The sequence below is a fragment of the Amblyomma maculatum genome, chromosome 4 (genome assembly GCF_055883805.1).
Source record: "Amblyomma maculatum isolate TAMU_Amacu chromosome 4, ASM5588380v1, whole genome shotgun sequence".
In the NCBI taxonomy this organism is placed as follows: Eukaryota; Metazoa; Arthropoda; class Arachnida; order Ixodida; family Ixodidae; genus Amblyomma; species Amblyomma maculatum.
In genome coordinates, this window is record NC_139347.1 from 197129427 (window position 1) to 197148527 (window position 19101).

General features: G+C 45.2%; 1 protein-coding gene across 1 annotated transcript in view; it reads right to left on the reverse strand.

The window, feature by feature from the left end:
- Positions 1-19101, reverse strand: part of LOC146193960 (cell adhesion molecule Dscam1-like) — a 570478-nt gene that overhangs the window by 13921 nt on the left and 537456 nt on the right. The window contains exon 21 of the mRNA XM_084600659.1: positions 10325-10510. Coding sequence (XP_084456785.1) covers positions 10325-10510 — 186 coding nt within the window. The remainder of the gene's footprint in view (positions 1-10324; positions 10511-19101) is intronic.

Consider the following 19101-nt stretch of genomic DNA (forward strand, 5'->3'; position numbering starts at 1 on the left):
AGGTTTGCCACGGCAGTCTTGATATGATGCCGATGGAGGAATTAAATAATTTTATGAGTACGTGGCCCCTCACTGACTTCGCGTGTGGTTAAAAGACAGCAGGGTACACTGGGAGAAGTGGTGGGCCCTATTGCCGATACACTGAAGTTCTGGGGCAAGCATGCTGTGGTCTCATGCGCTGTGTAAAAGAGCTTGATTTCATTGAACGCAACAATCAAATAAAAAAATTACAAGGTGCACATAGGTCTTCAACATGCGGAAATGAGAAAGCATATAACTGCCAATTCATTAACTATCGCTATCCTATCTGTCACTATATCTACTAATGCCAGAGACCTATCGTAACTGTCACTATCCGCAACGAACACTATCACCTCACTATCCGGGCCTATTACTATAATTTACTATTATTATCCGTAACAGTCACCATCATTACCTATCACTATTCATAACCATCACTATTTAATCTGATGCAGTCCCATGACCCATTGATATACTTCAATTTTCATTGACTTACGTTGTCAGTCATATCTCTATTATCTCAGAATATCTGACGAGACAACTATACATTGAATTTTAATTCTTATACTTTCTTGTTTTCTCATAAATGGAGGTGGGAAAAGAGCAAGCCACTGAAACAACTGACTACTATCAGCGCGAGGTTCATGTCTCTGTCGAGGAGGCTTCCTTTACTTCAGGACAGGTCGGTGAGAGAAAACTGATGGAACTGCGTTGGGCCTCAGTTTTTTTCTTTTCGAGTTCGTGTAATATTGGCGACTCAAACTGGTCTTCAGTGAAATGTAGCTAGAACATAGAGAGCGATGAGTTAATCACTCAGGCAAGGTGAAAAAAAAATCTTCTTGAATACAATTGAAGTGAGTAATATGTTACAGTGCTAAGAATTGTTGCTCGCAAAATGTTCCCCTATTTTTTACATTATAACTATAATCATTATTGATTGTTTAAATTTCGTAAATACAGAAAATTGATGCAATGATTCCGGCTGATTTGACATCGATGGGAAAACTTTTCTCGCAGTAAATGAATACGCGGAATCGCGGTTTTAGAGCTCCAGCTTTCAAAGCGAAGGTAACCTGCCAACGCCTAGTAGTCATGGTCAAAGTGAAGCGCGTGTGATCATATGAACACCTCCTGCACATTGGCCGTATCCCTGATAAAACGAACGCATATTTTTTAATCCACGCGTGCGTCGAAGCATGGCAAGACACATTCAAGAATTGAAAAAAAAAATGCCATACAACCTATCTAGTGCAGATTACCCGCAATACCTCGGGTTTACTTGCCAGAGTTTTTCAGGGCCAGCATTCATTGCTCCCGAGTAACCGACGCACACTACAAGTAAAAGCTGGAAAGGCTAGCTCCTCTACAAGCCCAAATTTTGATTTTTAGTGAAGGAGGCCAGGGATCCTAGCATAATCGCGACAAATGCAATCGAGAGACTGTAATTTTCCAGTTATTTCTGACAGCAAAAAAGCAGATTATAGCGCCCTATTTCTGACTGTACAGAAGTCGAAGCGTGTTAAATGATGGAGCCTTGGAGCCTCGCAGAATATTCAGCATGCTGCAGAGGACAACCTTATTTTTATACAATGAACATGCTGCCGCCGCAAAAATATTGAGCAGCAAGCAGGAATAAAAAACGCAGCGTCAGGTGACGCGTTATTACGGGGAGTGAGAAAGGCACTCGACGTCGCAAACAACTCTGTTGTTTCTAGGAATAAACGTCTTTCGACTAATCTTGTGAATCCATTGACTCGTGCGCAAGCCGTCACGCTTGCCTTGAGATATCATGAATACCGCATAACCATCTTCAGGTCGCTTGCTGCAGTTGTACGCGCAACAGCACGGCATAGAGCTTGCACGCTGCAATAAAAGCACAGCGCGCAATATTCGCTCGCCGAGACTAGGAGAAAAATGGCGCGAAGGAAAAAGAAAACACAAGGAAAACGCCGGACGCGCGTCGGTTTCCAATGGCAGCGGCAGGGAGACCAATCGTCGCTCAGGAAATCGGGCGGAGAGCCGGCCTTCGGCGAAGGGGCGCGCAAGGGGCGAGGAGGAGGCGAGGAGGTAGCGCGGCGGCGGCAAAGTTCAATCGTTGGCGTAACTTTCAAAGTATCAAGGGGTTTTAGACACGACAGGCAAGAAGGACAGGGTAGGGCACTACTTGCAACTGGTTTATTCAGGACAACGAGGACGGCATAAATATTAAAAGATGAACACATGATCAGATCAATAGCGCGTGTACGGGCGAGCATTCATATCAGAAAGGCACAGGTAACTCACCTCGTCTTCTTACATGTCAAGAAATGCAATGTCTTTAGTATAAACTGCCCCGGATGGCATACTGACACAATCACTCCTACACTTCTTCATTTGATACGCCTCAGCCTGTTCCCGCGCGAGCAAAACTCTGGTTCCTTGGAGACAAGCATCGTACTTTAGCAATTTTTCTTTCCTGCGTTCGTTAGTGTGCGCCGGTAGATGAGACCCAGTACCAGTCCGTATGGACAAATTATGCTCTCGTAGCCATTCGTTAATACACCGGTCTGATTGTCCAATGTAAACTTTGCCAATTTCAAAGGAATACTATACACTACCTCTTTTTCGCACTTCACAAACCGTTTCCGAAGCATCGTTTTCATTGTCACTTAAAAAAAGCCGACACAGGGAAGAAAGTTTTCGAGGTGCAGGAAAAAACGACAGGCACATTATACATTTTAGCCACGCGCTTGAGATTATGCGCGAATTTATGCTGAATAATCACTGTTGTTACTTTCTTTGTAGGTTCAGCCACCATTCTGTCATTCCTTTTCCCTTCTAGTTTGAACGTTTTTTAGCAAAGCTTCAGCAACAGTACTAACCACGTGCGACGGAAAGCCTGCTAGTTTTAGCTTCATGATTTGATCGCTTTCGCTTGGCGACAGCAGGATTTCCTGAGCGCCGACTCAAAGCACATGAGAGCTACGGCACGTTTGAATGTTTTTGAGTGGAACTAACCCTTTAGGTGCGCGTGGTTGGTACTTCCATCAAAAGCCATCGTACTTAAGAGGTATTTGAAGGCCAAAAAATTGCAAAATTGCTTAAAAGTAAAGCAAAAATAAAGTAAAAAAAAAGTAAAATCGGAATCGGTTTGTGAAGTGCTAAAAAGAGGCAGTGTATAGTATCTCCTTTGAAATCGAGAAAGTTTATATTGGACAACCAGGCCGGTGTGTTAACGAGCGGCTTCGAGAGCATAATTTGTTCTTACGGACCGGTACTGGGTCTCATCTACCGGCGCACAATAACGAACGCAGAAAAGAAAAATTGCTGAAGTGCGATGCTTGTTTCCAAGGAACCAGAGTTTTGCTTGCGTGGGAGCAGGTTGCATGGGGCTTATCAAATCGAGAAGTGTGGGAGTTATTGTGTCAGTATGCCATCCGCGACAATTTACACTAAAGACATTGCATTTCTTGACATGTAAGAAGACAAGATGAGTTACCTGTGCCTTTCTGATATGAATTCTCGCCCGTACACGCGCTATTGATCTGATCGGGTGTTCATTTTATAGTATTTAAGCCATCCTCGTTGTTCCGAATAAATCAATTGCAAGTAGCGCCCTGTCTTGTCTTGCTTAATTGTTGTGTCGTCTCTGTTGCACTTATACAAGTTTACGTACATTTTGCTACCTTCTAACGGAATTCTAGGAAAACATTACAACTTCGAAGGAAAGGAGCCAACAGCCACTGACACAAAGAATGGTATAGAAATTTTTCTTGATGTTGATGTATGTCAAGTAATAAATATTAGTGGAGATAATTGATTATGAAGTACAATAAACAACAACTATATGCAGCCGGTGGAATCCAAACCAACGACTTTCAAATTTCGCGCCAAGTGCTTGACCACGCAGTTAGGGCGACAGCTGTTTGATCTTCTAATTCATTAGTTGGGAAAACATTGATGGCGGCTCAACCTGGTTAGGTCTGGATATGCGTAGCGTAAGGCACCAAACGGAGCGTTCACAACGACCGACTTGAACTTTCTCGTCACCGATGCACAGGCTGCAAACCACATGGTGTGATCGGCGACCGGTGATTCAGTGCGTCTTCTTTGCGTCTTTAGAATCCTCTTGACCGGTTCTTCCCTTCTCGTCTTTTTCTTCTGGGGCTCGGAGCAACTAGTTGTCATCGTTACGGCGCATGCGCAGCAGTGACTAGCGACGCTTGCCCGAAATGCACCACTGACTAGCCTAATGCAGCTACAAAAAGCAAACCAAAAAAAGACTCATGTTTTAATCTGGGAACGTGGCTGCTGGTTCTCTCTTTTCTTTTTTTTTTAAACATAACGAAGCCTGTAATCTTCCCTGCATTTGTTTGCTGAATAGCGTAACGAAAGCTTCGAATCTGGTCGCCTTGTCGTCATAAGTAGTGTAAGAGGGTCAATTACACCTTTCCCACCTTCACCGCCGGATGAAGGTCTACGTAACACTTGCCGTAAAGCACGTGACGTTACACGTACACCGCTATGGAGGGAGGGTGGCGCTAAAAGACGTTCTCAAGGGTAGGTTACACGCAACATGAATACCTCAAAAAGTAAAAAAAAATGTGCATTATTATATATTTATGCACCATTTTTCCGGAAGTATAAAGCGTAAACAAACAAAATTTTCCGCAGATTTCAGTCAGTGTCTTCTACATGGTCAAGACTGCAATCAACAGCGTTGTTAAAGCACCGAGAAAGAAAATATAATTAATCCATATTTTTTTAGTAACTACATTACTAGTCGTGGCTGTGTAACATGACCGTTTCGGCTATTATATATTTGAGAACTCTGCATTCAGTATGCTTATAACGGTACTTAAGGTGACATATAAAAAATAAAAGCAAATTATAGCACTATACTTTAATCTTGATCGGACCTCTAGGAAGCCGCATCTAGTTAGGAGGCTGCTGGCAATTGTCGCAGCCACAGCTCTTATTACAACTACTTTACCGATAAAAACTAAAAGAAACTTTCACAGCATCAGCGCACCTTACACTAAGGCGCGCTGGCAATTAAGGCAATTAGGGCTGGAGACTAAGGCAATTTTGCAGTTAGGCAATTACTGGCGGGTTTTGTCCGAAAACACCGTTATTTGATTTTGTTACTAAGGTATAAACCTTGAGTTATTAGACTGGCGACTGAATAATTCAGCGTTGGCGCGCTTTGCCAAAAGCTGCTTTTCTTACATCTAAGCATTGCGTAAAAAGAAAATGGCATGAAGTGCCGCAGCCGAGAAACTGCATGATAAATGCACTTAGCCACCGCAGGTTAGTGAGATAACGAAAATATGAGTAACCTTTTCTTTTCCACTCTGTCATTTATTTTTCTGATTTCGTGCTAGCCTTGGGGTCTAATGCATCGACATGGCAGCGCGAAAAAAAATGGCCCGGGAACCCTTATAATACTTTTGTTTTGGAATTCTCAGTTTGATGTGTAGGGCGTGCGGCGCAATATATTTAGTATATTTCGGAAATGGAATAGTTGGTGCACATCTGGGAATTTTTCAACTGGGAAGTGTTTTTGTACAGTCGCCATATTAGTTATGTCAAAACAAAAGCATCTGCTTTTCTTTTATTGCGCCTGTGCAAAAACGCGTCACATTTGAAAACTTCCAAACCTATACAAGGTGCTTTTGTAAATGAATATTGGTATAAATTTTATATTACTCCAAATGACTAGTAGCAGCGCATAATACAAAGGTCGTTGACATGCTTGCCAAGAACGGATACTTGGAAATAGCACTAGATAACAGGTTTATGGACTCCGTATGATTGCTTTTCATCACAATGCCTGTATCGAAATTAATTATCCGCACTTGGCTTTGGCTTTTGCTTTTATTGCGAAAGCAATACTACTATATGCGTAGCGCGGCCGGTAGCCACGTCTTACCCACCTGACGCTGTGACGTCACACCCCACGTGACACTAGAAGTCGGCAGGAACTGCCAACTTGGGTCTCTCGTTTCACATGGGACGGTTATGTCAGAATTAGCCTGCCAGGACCCTTGCATTCACGTTACCCCTATAGGCCACTAGGCACATTTATATGGGTTGGTTAAAGCAGGGCTTTATATATGGGCTGAGGAAGAAGAAAAAGAGAAGAACACTCGGTCACCCGCAGCTAATGCTTTTCGCTCAATATTTGGTTCAGCAGCGTTGAACCCTTGTAATTTTTGTTACATAGCAGCCACATTATATAATATGCGCACGAACTCTGCTCACAGAAGTATAGCTAAGCATTAATTCATAAAACAACCTTGGAGAAAAAAAGATTAGTACGTTATTTTCGTTTATGTAACTAAGGCGCCAATATGCTGATATATATATATATATATATATATATATATATATATATATATATATATATATATATATATATATATATATATATATATATATATATATATAGTGAAAGGGGAGAGAGAGATATATATTTTAATGGCAACAGGAGATGTCTGCCTGGTGGTAAGCCTAGCATGCTACTCCTGATGAGGGTTGAGGGATGAGGGTGACAGAGTGTGGGAGGGGAAGGGGAAATAAATGAGAAAAAAAAAGAGAATCGTTGTCGCACACTTTCACACGCACATAAGCACACACAGGTGAGTTTTAAAGGGTATTGATCAACCCTGTGTCCTTAAGAAAAGTTAACTTTCACACGCACATAATCACACACAGATGAGTTTTAAAGGGTATTAATCAACCCTGTGTCCTTCAGAAAAGTTAGTAAGGCCTTGGTAGCTCGCGCAGCAGACGATCCGTCGCACCAAGGACCCAGGACATGCTCAAGGCGCAAGGTTGTTTCTTTAGGTAAGCTTAAATTATTGCGCAGTGTCCTGCGATGTGCAGTAAATCGTTGACAGGAGGTTACCAAATGTTCAAAATTTTCACACACATCACATGTAGAGCACAGAGGCCTGCTCGCTATGCCTATTTTATGTAGGAAGTAGTTTGTGTATGACACATTTAAGCGGATTCTGTGGAGACAGTTTTGATGCCACCTGTTCAAATTGTGAGGAATTCGAAAGACGCAAGTGGGGTCTATTCGGTGTAGAGGTCGATATTGATGGTTCGGGTCACACCACAGAGAGCGTTGCAATCGCCATGATTCAGTTGCTACAAGTCTTGCTGCGTCTCTTCGTGAGAATGGTATTGAAATTGTCCTTGTGGAATCTTTTAATTCTTTTGCAGCGGCGTCTGCGAGGTCGTTACCCGCGATGCCGCAGTGAGCAGGTAACCACTGTAGCACAATGCTGTGACTCAGGTCATAGGCCTCTGTGTGTAGCTTATTTATGTCAATGACGAGCTCTTCCTGAATTCTTTATGATTTAAGCAATTGTAGTGCAGCGCGACAATCGCTGAAGATAACCCATGCTGCAGGGCGTTGTTGTAGAATATATATAATTGCTTCTCTCAGAGCTGTTAACTCAGTAGCCACAGCTGAAGTGCGATGACTGAGTGTTGCCGAGATTGTGGTGTGCATTGATGGTATCCACACGCCGATGGATGAAGAAATAGCTGTGACAGAGCCGTCAGTCTAGATGTGGCAATGATGACTGTAGCGTGCACAGATGTGCTCAAGGGCGAAGTATTTAAGTGCGGGTCCTGGGGTGTGGGCTTTTCTTTTGATGCCAGGCATAGTTGTCGAAATTTGCCATGAAGCAAACCTCCATGGTGGGAAAGATGACGGTACTGCCCGTTGATATTGCGCTGGCAGTAGATTGGAGAGTGATGTCATGCTTTGCTCTGAAAACGGGTGGGTAGGTTCACGTGCAAAGCGCAGCTGGGCGCGAAGCAGCTCCTGCGGTATCAGCACGGTTACAGATAGACGTCTGCTCTCCGCCAGAGTGCCCACTGTGGAAGTGTTTTTTGGAAGACCAAGGCACGCTCTCAAAGCTTTGGCCTGCATGGCTTCAAGTAGTTTAATGCTTGACTGCGAGAGGCCTTGAAGAACAGGGAGGCTATAACGCAGAAGACCTTCACAAAGTGCTCCATAAAGCCGCAATAAGGAATCGGTAGAGCAGCCTCTTCTGGTCGTTGACAACATACGGAATATAGATACGTATGAAGAGAGCTTGGTCTTAAGTTGTTGAACGTGTGGTGACCATGAAAGAGACCTATCAAAGGTCACGCCTAGAAATTTTTGATGGTTGACATACGGTAAAGGAGTGCCAGCAACTTTCAGTACATAACGGGAGAGATCACGTCGTGAAAATGAAATTGCTGCGCACTTTTCTGGAGATATAACAAGACCTGGCTTGTTTAAAAATAATGCAATGCCAACTATTGCTTTTTGTAGCCGAGCATGCACAATGCGCCTGTTTCTTCCGGAGCACCATATGCAGATGTCATCTGCGTAGAGGGAAATTTGAACAGTAGGTGGCAAGGACCTGTCCAAACCAAGAAGAGATATATTGAAGAGGGTTGGACTTAAAATCCCTCCCTGAGGAACGCCACGAGACACATGATGTAAGGACGTGTCACCTTGATCCGTTGACATGTAAATGGTCCTATCACGTAGATAATCAGAAAGCCAGTTATACATTCGTCCAGAAATGCCAATTGAACGCAAGGCTGAATGAATCGCCTCGTGCGTGACATTATCAAATGCTCCTTTAACGTCAAGAAAAACGGCAATAATTAGAGACCGCTCAGCTTTGCTGCGCCTGACACAGTTGGCAAGAGCAATAACATTATCAATACTGCTTCGGCCTTTTCGGAAGCCAGACATTGATGGAGGGTAAATTCTCCTATTCGTCAAGTCCCAGGCAAGGCGTGAATGAACCATTTTTTCCATCAATTTCCCAACACAGCTTAGCAGTGCAATAGGACGATAAGCGTTTAGATCAATTGATGGCTTACCAGGTTTAAGAACGGGTATTACGCGCGCAGTCTTCCAGCTCTCTACAAGGCTGCCAGCTATCCAAGAGTTGTTATAGATGGTAAGCAGCTGAGTTTTGGCTTTTCTTCCAAGACGCGACAACGAAGTGTAGCTAACATGGTCAAGCCCTGGGCAAGATCTTTTGTTGGTAACTGCTAGCGCAGCTTGAAGTTCTTCCATAGTGAACAATTCGTCTAGGAAAGAAGTGTTGGGCGACGGGACAAAGGTGGGGAGCACATTTTGCAGTGAAGGAGCTGCTAATGGAGCAATCATCTTTGAACAGAAAGTCTCTGCTACATGAAGACAAGTAGTATTGGCATTTAGAGCCATGCACTCGAAAGGATGTAGTTGTGAAGGCTGACTTCTTAAGCTTCGTACAATACTCCATACTTTAGATAGTGGCTTTCTAGGATCTAATTTTGCACAAAAAGATGTCCATTTCCTTCTTTCTAGCTTGTCCAAATGGTGTTGAACGTGTTTTTGTGCTCGCCTAGAAGTCCGGATATCGTCTCTAGAAAGTGTCTTGCGCGCTCGTCTTTCTGCTCTGCGACGTATTGCTCGAAGTTTTTCATATTCGGCGTCAACAGCTGAGTACACCTTTGGCAGGTGGAGGACTCTCGTTTGCAATGTTTGAGCATGTGCTACTGCAGCAATGAAGGAGTCATAATTTAAGTTTGACAGATCCTGCTTTTCTACGGCATCAGCGAAAGCTTCCCAGTTCGTGTAGCGAACTTTATGCCGCTGAGAGGCGAGAGAAAAGCCACAAACCTCAATATATGTAGGTAGGTGATCGCTGCCATGAGTCTCAATGAGTGAAAGGGGGTGTTTACTGTCCTTTAACAGGGATAATAGCCCTCTCCAAGTTGCACAGAGAACCACACAAGAGCACAGCCAGTCTAGGCCTCCACAAGCGAGCTCGAGCAGCGCAGCGGCACTTCGTCGTTCTTCTCCTCGTCTTTGTGATATCCTCGCTTAGTTCATCCTCGTCTTCATAATATGTTCGCAGAGTTCACTACAATATATATATATATATCATTGCGACGGCTATCATCACATTATATTGAAACGGGATGGCAAGATAATCAGGTTCTGACAAACCGGTTAACAATACAAGTAAATTTTTATCATTACGTAAGCGTGTCCCTTTGTACCCCGAGCCTCTAGAGGGCTATTATTGGTCCTGGGTTATTAGATGCGTTTATATTGCGTGTTTAGGGGAGGGGGGAAGCGGGTGCGCATGACTTTATGTGTATACATGCAGGTTGTGTGCGTAGCGTTGGTGTACTGTCAAAATCACACCTCCAATTTTCCTTGAAGAGTGCCTTCCGCCTCGTCTCGAACCGTCATACATGGCTTCAAGTGAGTGTGCTGTACCCACACACACTTCACGGGACCGCGACTCACATATGTGCTGAGTGTGGCAGGTGTCATAGACGTTCTCGCGTCTCCGCAGCACCAGCACGACGCCCACGACGAGGCAGATGACGAGCACCACGACCACGGCGCAGGCCACAGGAACCAGGACGGCCGGGTCCCGGAACAGGGAGCCGCCGCTCTCCTGGGACTGGGCCGCAAGGGGCGCCACCGTCGCTGCAGACGAACGGGGAGAGAGAGCAGCCATAAACAGGAGCGCTTGTATATCTCCCTGGTACTTCGTAGGCGACGTCGTTCCGCTCCATTTGTTATCTCGATGTCCCTAAACTGCTGGCAGATGCAGCGCTCCATTGTTCACAAAGACCAAAGACACGGCTGGGCGCTGAGCACGGATGGGATGTCGCAGGATAGTTCCTGGACCTGAAGTGGCGCAAGACGCCCAGGCCGGCCGCAAACCAAGCAGTTTGCATTCATCTTGGTTGACGTTATGCTGAGCTTTCAAAGCTGATAAGCTGAATTTATTCGCGATGGCCTTAGAACTTTGTACAGTTGTTACGGTATTTCTCCTTGGAGTCGTATTGTTATTCATTGGTCGTACAATGTTACTGTGCTTTGCGTATTTTCCACGCGTCTTGCTGGAGCGGAATAAAAAGAGTGCCTGTTGATTAGAATTAGCTTAATTAAAGTATACTCTCAAGTAGAGTGGTGCAAAGTAAATGACAAAGTTTTCATTTCTGAGTGAGTTATGAAATAAACATTTCCTGTTCCCATGCTATCGTTTCCTATTAAAAAAGCGCGTGAATGCCTTATCCGATTAAACTTCAGAAAAGTTTTGTACTGGATTAATTGGCCTTCAGTCATCTTGGCTTAGAGGTCCGCGAATGAAATACTGAAGAGGGACAGCACAATACACACGCAGTTGTGTCTAATACCCTCCCGTTTTCGTACTTTGATAGCCCACCTTTACGTCAAGGAGCCTTATCCGAAAGAACTCTTGTGGCAAGACTAATTTCCAGTTTCGACCACGCGCACCCATGCCATGAAAATTTCTCTTTTCCTTTCGAATTTCTAATGCTCTGTTTGTAGATGCCTGCAATGGCTGTCGATGAAATAAACAAACCACAAATTTAAACAACAAGAGCAGCTAGACGCCTTGAAGTGGTTGCACGCGAATGCTCTCGAAGAAAAAAAAAAATTGGGCGGGGACACAGATTGCATTATCTTGGTATATACATTATCATCATCAGTAACACCGCCATCACCAACACCATTATTATCATGCGACTGACTCCCTGCACCTAATTCAGAAAAAAGGCCTTTCACATAACTCTAGTAAACTTGGTTCAGCGCCAGCTATGTCTATTTGATCCCCGCATATACTACCTAATCTCACCTGCCCACTTAACTTTCTGCCTTTCCCAGCAATGTGGCGCAACAGACACAATCACATTTCTGGGTACTATGCAGCACCAACTCGCCCCTCAAGTTGTTATTTTCTGCCTTCCTTTGCTACCATTAGCTTCAGTTCGTTACCTTTAACTACCATCGCTTACCTTGCCTGTTCATTACATGCTCTGCCCATGCCCATTCCTTTTTTATTTTCCCTAACATAGTAGGCTGTTAATTCGCGTTTGTTCGTTGAAACATTCTGCTCTCTTCCTTACTTCTAACTATATATTTCATTTGCATAGCTCACTGCGACGCCATGCGTGAGTTTACACTATCCGTTAGCCTCGAAGTTTCTGCCCTATGTGTGCGTGCCAGTGAGATATCTATCAGCTGTCGTATACTTTCCATTTCACGGATATACTGGAAAACTGCTATTTATGGTCTGAGGGTAGCTGCTAAGCAGAGTCCCCTAATTTTCGTTATTCTAGTTATTTCACTTCCGAGTCCAGATGTGGGGCCACAACGTGCGGTAAGTATATGTATTTCTTTACCACTTGCAATGATGCAAGGCCTATAGCTAACGAACGTTTCCATATGAGAGTTTTGAACACACCGGTACTTTTCTGCATATTAACTTCTAGACCCACCGATTACCTCTGCCCGTCTTGGTCACTGATCAAGCTTTGCTAGTCATTTCATGAGTTGCCTAGCAGGACAATGTCATCAACGAATCGCACATTACTAACATGTTATCTATCTACGCTTATACCTCCCCGAATCTTCCCAATTTAGACATGTGAGTACTTCTTGCAAAGACGCGCTGAATTGTTTTGCATAAATCGTGTTTCCCTGCATAAATGTGATAAATTTGTAAAGCAAAATTTATTAAACAAAGAAAAAGCTTACAAAAGACCGTTGTCTTTCAAGAAAGCAACCAAAGAGGACATCAATGCGCCTACCGTCGCCAAGAACAGTCAAACACACACAGCATGTGGAAGTTAGGCGCAGTAACTAATATTCCGGGTTCCGCGCGAAACTCGGAGGAAGCACGTAACGCACCTCACACACTCGCGCCGCACACATTACACCATTAATCAGCAGCCGTACGGTCACAAGGCCGCTGCTCACAGTAATGAAATAGGCACTTCAAACGTGTAGAAACTCCTGCTCTTCCAGGCAGACAAGACTGACGCAGGCAGGCGCGTCCGCGTGCGTTGGAGCATTGAAAAAATGCCCCGCTGGGGCCATCTTTGCAGTGATACAGCACCTCTCTGTCGTCATGAAAAAATTGCATCGACATGGAGTAACACACGAGCAAAGATATCACTCGGTCTTGTGCGGGCATCCAGCCTTGTCGAGAACATACGCGACAACAGTCTCCAGAACGTCTTTGAAACATGGCAGTCAAGCATTGCATGCATTTGTGCCTCCAGGAGGCCGCATTGACGACATTGGGCAGAGGGTGCAATTTCCCACGCTGAAATGCGGTCTCCAGTAGGTAAGACCCCCGGCTTCGCAGCCAGCCGAAGTCATGGATGTCAGGTGTTAGGACTGAGGGCATCAAGTTTTTCCGCCGCACCCGCCATATCCGCTCCAATTGCTCTGATAAAGCCTCCTTTATGGCAAGGAGCTCGCAAACGCGGAAGGCCGGCGTGTGGAACACGTTGATCCCGGCTAAGGCAGTGATGAGAGACTTGAACGTCCGGCAGACATATCGAAAGACAAAGCAAGTTGTTGGGCGAGTTGGTGGCGTTCTTCCATGGTCCCATAGTTACTGGGATAAGAGAGGAGAACATAACACAGCGCTGCGTTTTGTCCTCCTATCTTGCCTCGTCTTTTGCTCTGTTACTATGGGTACCGAAATAACTTCGGCTGCTACTCGGCTGTGGGGCCCATGCTGCGATCAAAAAAGAGGCGTCGCGGCGCTCCGAGGAGGTATACTCGAAAATCCCCTTCCCCGGGTAGTAGGTGACGTTAACCAGGTCGTTAACACCTCTAACTGCGATAACATTGCAAAGTGTGTGCAAGTTGGGCAGGCTGAAACCGCCCGTTCTTGCTGGAAGATGGAGGAGCACGCGTGCTACGGTCTCCGTCTGCCCTTCGCGAAAAAGGGGCCACAAAGTGTTGCCAGTCGATGCGTAAAGGTGTGCGGCGGACAAGCAACGCGAGCAACGTAAAAAATCTTCACGCACAAGAAATATCCTGCTATGAACGCGCCCTTTGACCGTGAGAGAAGGAACCGCGCTGCCAGTGTCAGGCGTGCATCTGCAGTCGCTCTTAGCTGGGTCCAAGACTCGCGTGCTACCTCTCCTGAAGAAAGAAGAAAGGAACACCTAGTAACTTCACCGCCGAGACGCATTCTACATCGCCCCAGGGCAGGTCTGGCTCAAAAGCGCCAAAGCGCAGTGCTTTGCTCTTGCCCATATTGAGAAAGGCGCCGGACAGCTCGCTGTAACTTACGAAAATGCCGCAAAAACGCTTCGTAGCTGTCCTTGTCTCTCAAGAAAAAAGACACGTCGTCGGCATACGTTGACACTTTTACCTGACCTTGCCCGTACAAATGGAATCCACGTACTGATGTACTCTCCGCAGAGCGACGTAATAGCTAATCTAAGCAAAATAAAAACTAAAACGCCGACAGGGGACAGCCCTTTCTGGTGCCGAGCTCGATGGAGAAGGGTTCGCTAAGCGGTCCGTTTAATTGTAAGCGGGCAGTAAGGCCTGAGTAGAGCCGCACCAACCGACTTACAAACTCTGGTGGAAAGCCAGAAACCCCGAGAACGCCAATGAGGTAGCGATGCTCAACACGACCAAATGCTTTCACCTGATCGAAGCACGGAAAGCAGCCCGATATTCCCGTTCTCCAAGTGAACGAAGACAACTCACGCATTAGTGCGAGAGCCAAGAACAACGAGCGTCCTGACACGCTGCAGGTCTGTGCAGGGCTAATGAGTAACGCTAAGACCTTACTCAACCTGTAAGGCAGCAGTGACCCCACGATCTTGTAATCTGTGCTTAGCAGAGTGATTGGGCACCACGCCTGGGGGTCAGATGGACATCCACTAGACTTCGGGATGAGCACAACATAGCTATATCTAAAGAAGTCTTGCCTCACACCGTCCCTGACAAAGTCGTTCACCATTGCGAAAAGATGATTCGCCAGGATGGTATAAAACGCGGCATAAGATCTAGTATTGTATGCATCAAGGCCTGACGGCGTTCATGCGTTGAGCGCTTTCGTGGAGATTGTCTGGACTCACCGGGGCGCTAAACGTAGTGCCCAGCTCGTCTGCAACTTGTAGATCATCGCAAAATGTTCTGACGGCGTCCGTGAGAGACCGAACTCCGCCGTTCGGTCCCAGAAACAAACAGTTGCGACACGTGACGCGTAAACCTGTCAGAAGTGACCTTCGCACTGCTGCTCCTGGAACCGTCCGGCAGAAACTATACCTCTTCCACAACAGCTGGTCGCGCTTTACCCAAGGTGTCCGCTGTCAAATGACGCAGCTCGTTGGATCGGACACCCGCCCGCCCGGTACTAGCGTTTGGCTTGCTGCTCGGGAAGATTGGCGGAGCAGGGTATGATAACGCGCTTTATTACTTATTCCTTTCACGACTGCGATCGAAGCGCAGGCGCTATACATGTTTTATAATGCTTTGTCTGTACACACCCTTGATGTGTATCGCTTGCATGACTGCGAATTTTTCGACTGTGACAAATGTTTTGTTATATCAGAAGACTATTAATAATAAAAGCTTAAGTGAATATGCAAATAACTGAACTTCTATCATGCATCGAGAGAAGTTGGCCGCGCACTGTCATTCCTGCAAAAAATGCGAGCCATCGTTCGAAAGAATTGAAGTAATATCCAATATCACATTCAATCAATAAAACGTAAAGAGAGATTGTATAGAAGCCTTCGAAATGAAGTCTACCGAGGCCGAAGATTGCATCAGCCATGTATCGTTGCCATAGTCTCAGAAAGAGAGCGAATTGCTTAGGTTATCATCACGATGAGCTTATATTGGCCTGCGGATCAGCTCGTGGTTGTATACACCAGTGTTTTTTCATGTTTTATATCCCTCAGATGGCGCTCATGTACTTCTTGGTTTGGTTTATGGGGTTTAAAGTACCAAAGAGACTCCACAGCGGAGGGCTCTGGAACTCACTACCACCTGCGGTTCTTTAACGTGCAACATGTCATCGCAAAGTATTCGGGCGCCTTGCTTTCTACCTCCATCGAAAGGTGAGGATTGGTACTTGCGACCGTGGGTTGACCAGTCGGGCACCTTAGTTTTTGAGCCAACGCGGTGAGGCGCTCATGTACTTGTGTAACAAACAAAATCTGTTTCACCAGTTAAACCTAGTTTGAGAGTTCGCGCTCTGTGTTGTCTCCGTCTCCGATTTTGTCGGTTAAAAGTTAGGCTCTTTATTGCACCGCCATAAACTACCAACTAAGCCCAATTCTCGCGATTCTAATTGTATATAGGGTTGGATTATATTCAGCAAATTTCTTGCCGATAATGACAGTATAAATCATCTTTGAGCATCTATAGCCTTTACGGAAACCAGTATGCAGTTTTTGTTTATTCACGTTTAAGGTTGTCTTGGTTCTATTAGGCGTTACCAGACTAAATACATTGTAGGCAACAGATTGTAAGCTGATTGGTCTATAGTTCTTGAAGTCCTTATAATCCCCTTTCTCATGGATTAAGACAATGTCATCGCACTTACAATGATTCTGGTATTACAGTCTGCCTTCGGAGGATTTGAATTTTCCTCATCTTTACCAGGTGCTTTCCCCATTGTAAGGCTTTTTTTATTGTCTCTTTCGTTATCGGTACGATGTGCACTTCCTCCTCGCTACTGCTTCCGTAATTACAGACCTGATTACCTCGGCTACTGTAGATAAGTCTGCAGCCCTTCGGCAACATTACAGAGCAGGTGTCTGTCTTCCCGTTTGTCAGCGGTTTCCTTTTTCCGTCTGGCACGAACCAACCAGCTTGACTCAGACCTATTACATTAACTACCTTAGTCATATTGGCAATTAGATTGCTTTCCTCGTCTCTTAGGCTGTAAAGATTATTTTTGCCTATGCCTGGTTTCCTCTTACCTGCTTTTTGCTATCCCTCGATTACCTTGCACATGCTGGAGTCTCTTCATATTATAATTCCTTATAGTGGCTAACTTATGGTTATTTACTTATTTGGGCAACTCTGCTAGCTCTATCCTACATATGGGGTTATGGGCTTTCATTTCTTAGCGTTTCTTATCTCTCTCATTACTTTGTGCACTCAGCATCGCTAGTCCGGTGAAATTCACCTCCGCCAACGTAGCACAAGCATGAAAATGTGGTAAATCTTGTGTTTCAGCTACGTCCACTGTTGATTTTATTGATGGTTTAGGAAGCAGGGACTCTGAGGATGCGGCCCCATACCCGACTATAGCGTAGAGGGTGAAGACCCGAGGGAGAGCCCACAGCGTCAATGACAGCGTATTGCCTTTTCTTCTTCTTTTTTTTTTTTAATCAACGCTCCACTTCTCACATGCAGATATGAAGGTCAGATAATGCTTGGCAGTGAAAACTAAAGGGAGGCGCGCCTCTGCCCTATGAGTGCGCTCTGCAGTCATATCCACCACAGCGCCTAGTGACGCGCCAACCGCTTGCTCTTCTTGTCTGTTGTGTCACCTGGTTCACACAGCGACTGGTAAGGCGTGTGGTGCTCCCCACAGATAAGTGGAGGAGGGCAGCGGCATCCTAGCAGATACGCAGGCCAACACCTTCTACGCCTCTACGATGTAGTGCAGCGAAAAAGCGTCTGCCGGCACCGCATGCTCAGGGCACGCAATCGGGTTCTGCATAAGACACCGGTACACGGTTGGTTTGGTTTGGTCGGTTTGTGGGGTTTAACGTCCTAAAGCGACTCAGGCTATGAGAGACGCCGTAGTGGAGAACTCCGTAAATTTCGACCACCTGGGGTTCTTTAACGTGCACTGACATCGCACAGCACACGGGCGCTTTGCTTTTCGCCTGCATCGAAAAGCGGCCGCCGAGGCCGGGATTCGATCCCGCGTCCTTGGGAACAGTAGTCGAGCGCCGTAACCACTGCGCCACCTCGGCGGAGTCGGTACACGTCGATGCCAAACTCGGTCTCCCGCAGCCAAAGCTTTCGCTCCACATTTTGTTCAGCAGCGTTGAACCCCTGTAATTTTTATTCCCCTCAATGTTCGTCTTGCAGGGGGAAGTGATGTTAGCGATGCCATTTGTTTAACCGGTTAGAATGTTCGCCCAACTATATAACTTAAAGTGATTGTTTTCCTGCCGGCAAGCTGTACGAGTTAGAACCTGCATTTTTTTTTCTGACATATTTACTTAGCAATAGTAAAAAGGTACGTCATGCGCCAGAGGACGATGAAGCGGGGCAGACTGCCTGAGAAAGACGGCGTTGAGGGTGGACGGATCTGAGCTGCGATCAACCTTAGTTAGGCGGAAGGCTATCGTTTCTGAACCTTCCCCTTAACTATATTTCCTAATGAATGTGGGGGTAATTTGTACATACTTAAGTTATTTTAATTTTTATTTCGGATGCATTAACATAATTGCATGCTTTGCCAAAATTTCATCTAAAAGCGTTTATTTCACTATAAAGTTCATACAGAAGTTATAGGACACTTTGACAAAGGTTATAATATATAAAAGTGTTTTTATTTATTTTGATGTGTTCTATTAGGTAATGAACGTTATACTATAACATAAAAAAAACGAAGAGATATGCTCAAGTACGATCCTTTCGCACATGGTAGAGAAATATTTATGCAGCTGCTCCTTCCCCTGGGTGTGTGATCTCGCTACCTTACCCGGTAATTCTACTCTGCACCCCATAATGCAATGTGTGAGATTACGATACATTGCTTGAACACCGAATCTGTCGTCCTGGGTTGAAGCAGAATATCTGTTCTGGATAGTTACCTTGAATTCCTCGACTTTCTCTCTTACGACTAACTCTTTAATGGGGTTCTTTCTAATTAGTTTCATTCGTTTCGTGGTAAAATCTAGGCTAATTTGAGACCTGTCCATCTTATTGTCAGTACATCTCAGCATGATGAGTACGCCTACATCCTATAAGATGACAGTGAGCTCTCAACATGAAGTCTATTATTCTTAATTAAGGGCAAATTTCAGAACGCTCCTTAGCTTAACCGGTTTTCTTGCCTCACACGAGGAGCCCTCCTTACCTCCTCAACTAAAGGAAGTGTTGAAGAGAGCCATCTATTCCCCGAAATGCGCTTAGCCGCTCTTTGGGTAAAGAGGTACTCTCAAGTAGCTGCTTGTACGCCTCTGTTGTGGTGAATTAGGGCGTAATGTTCGAATTATACCGATATAAATTAGAAAAAGAAAGCAGGTAAACATTTATGA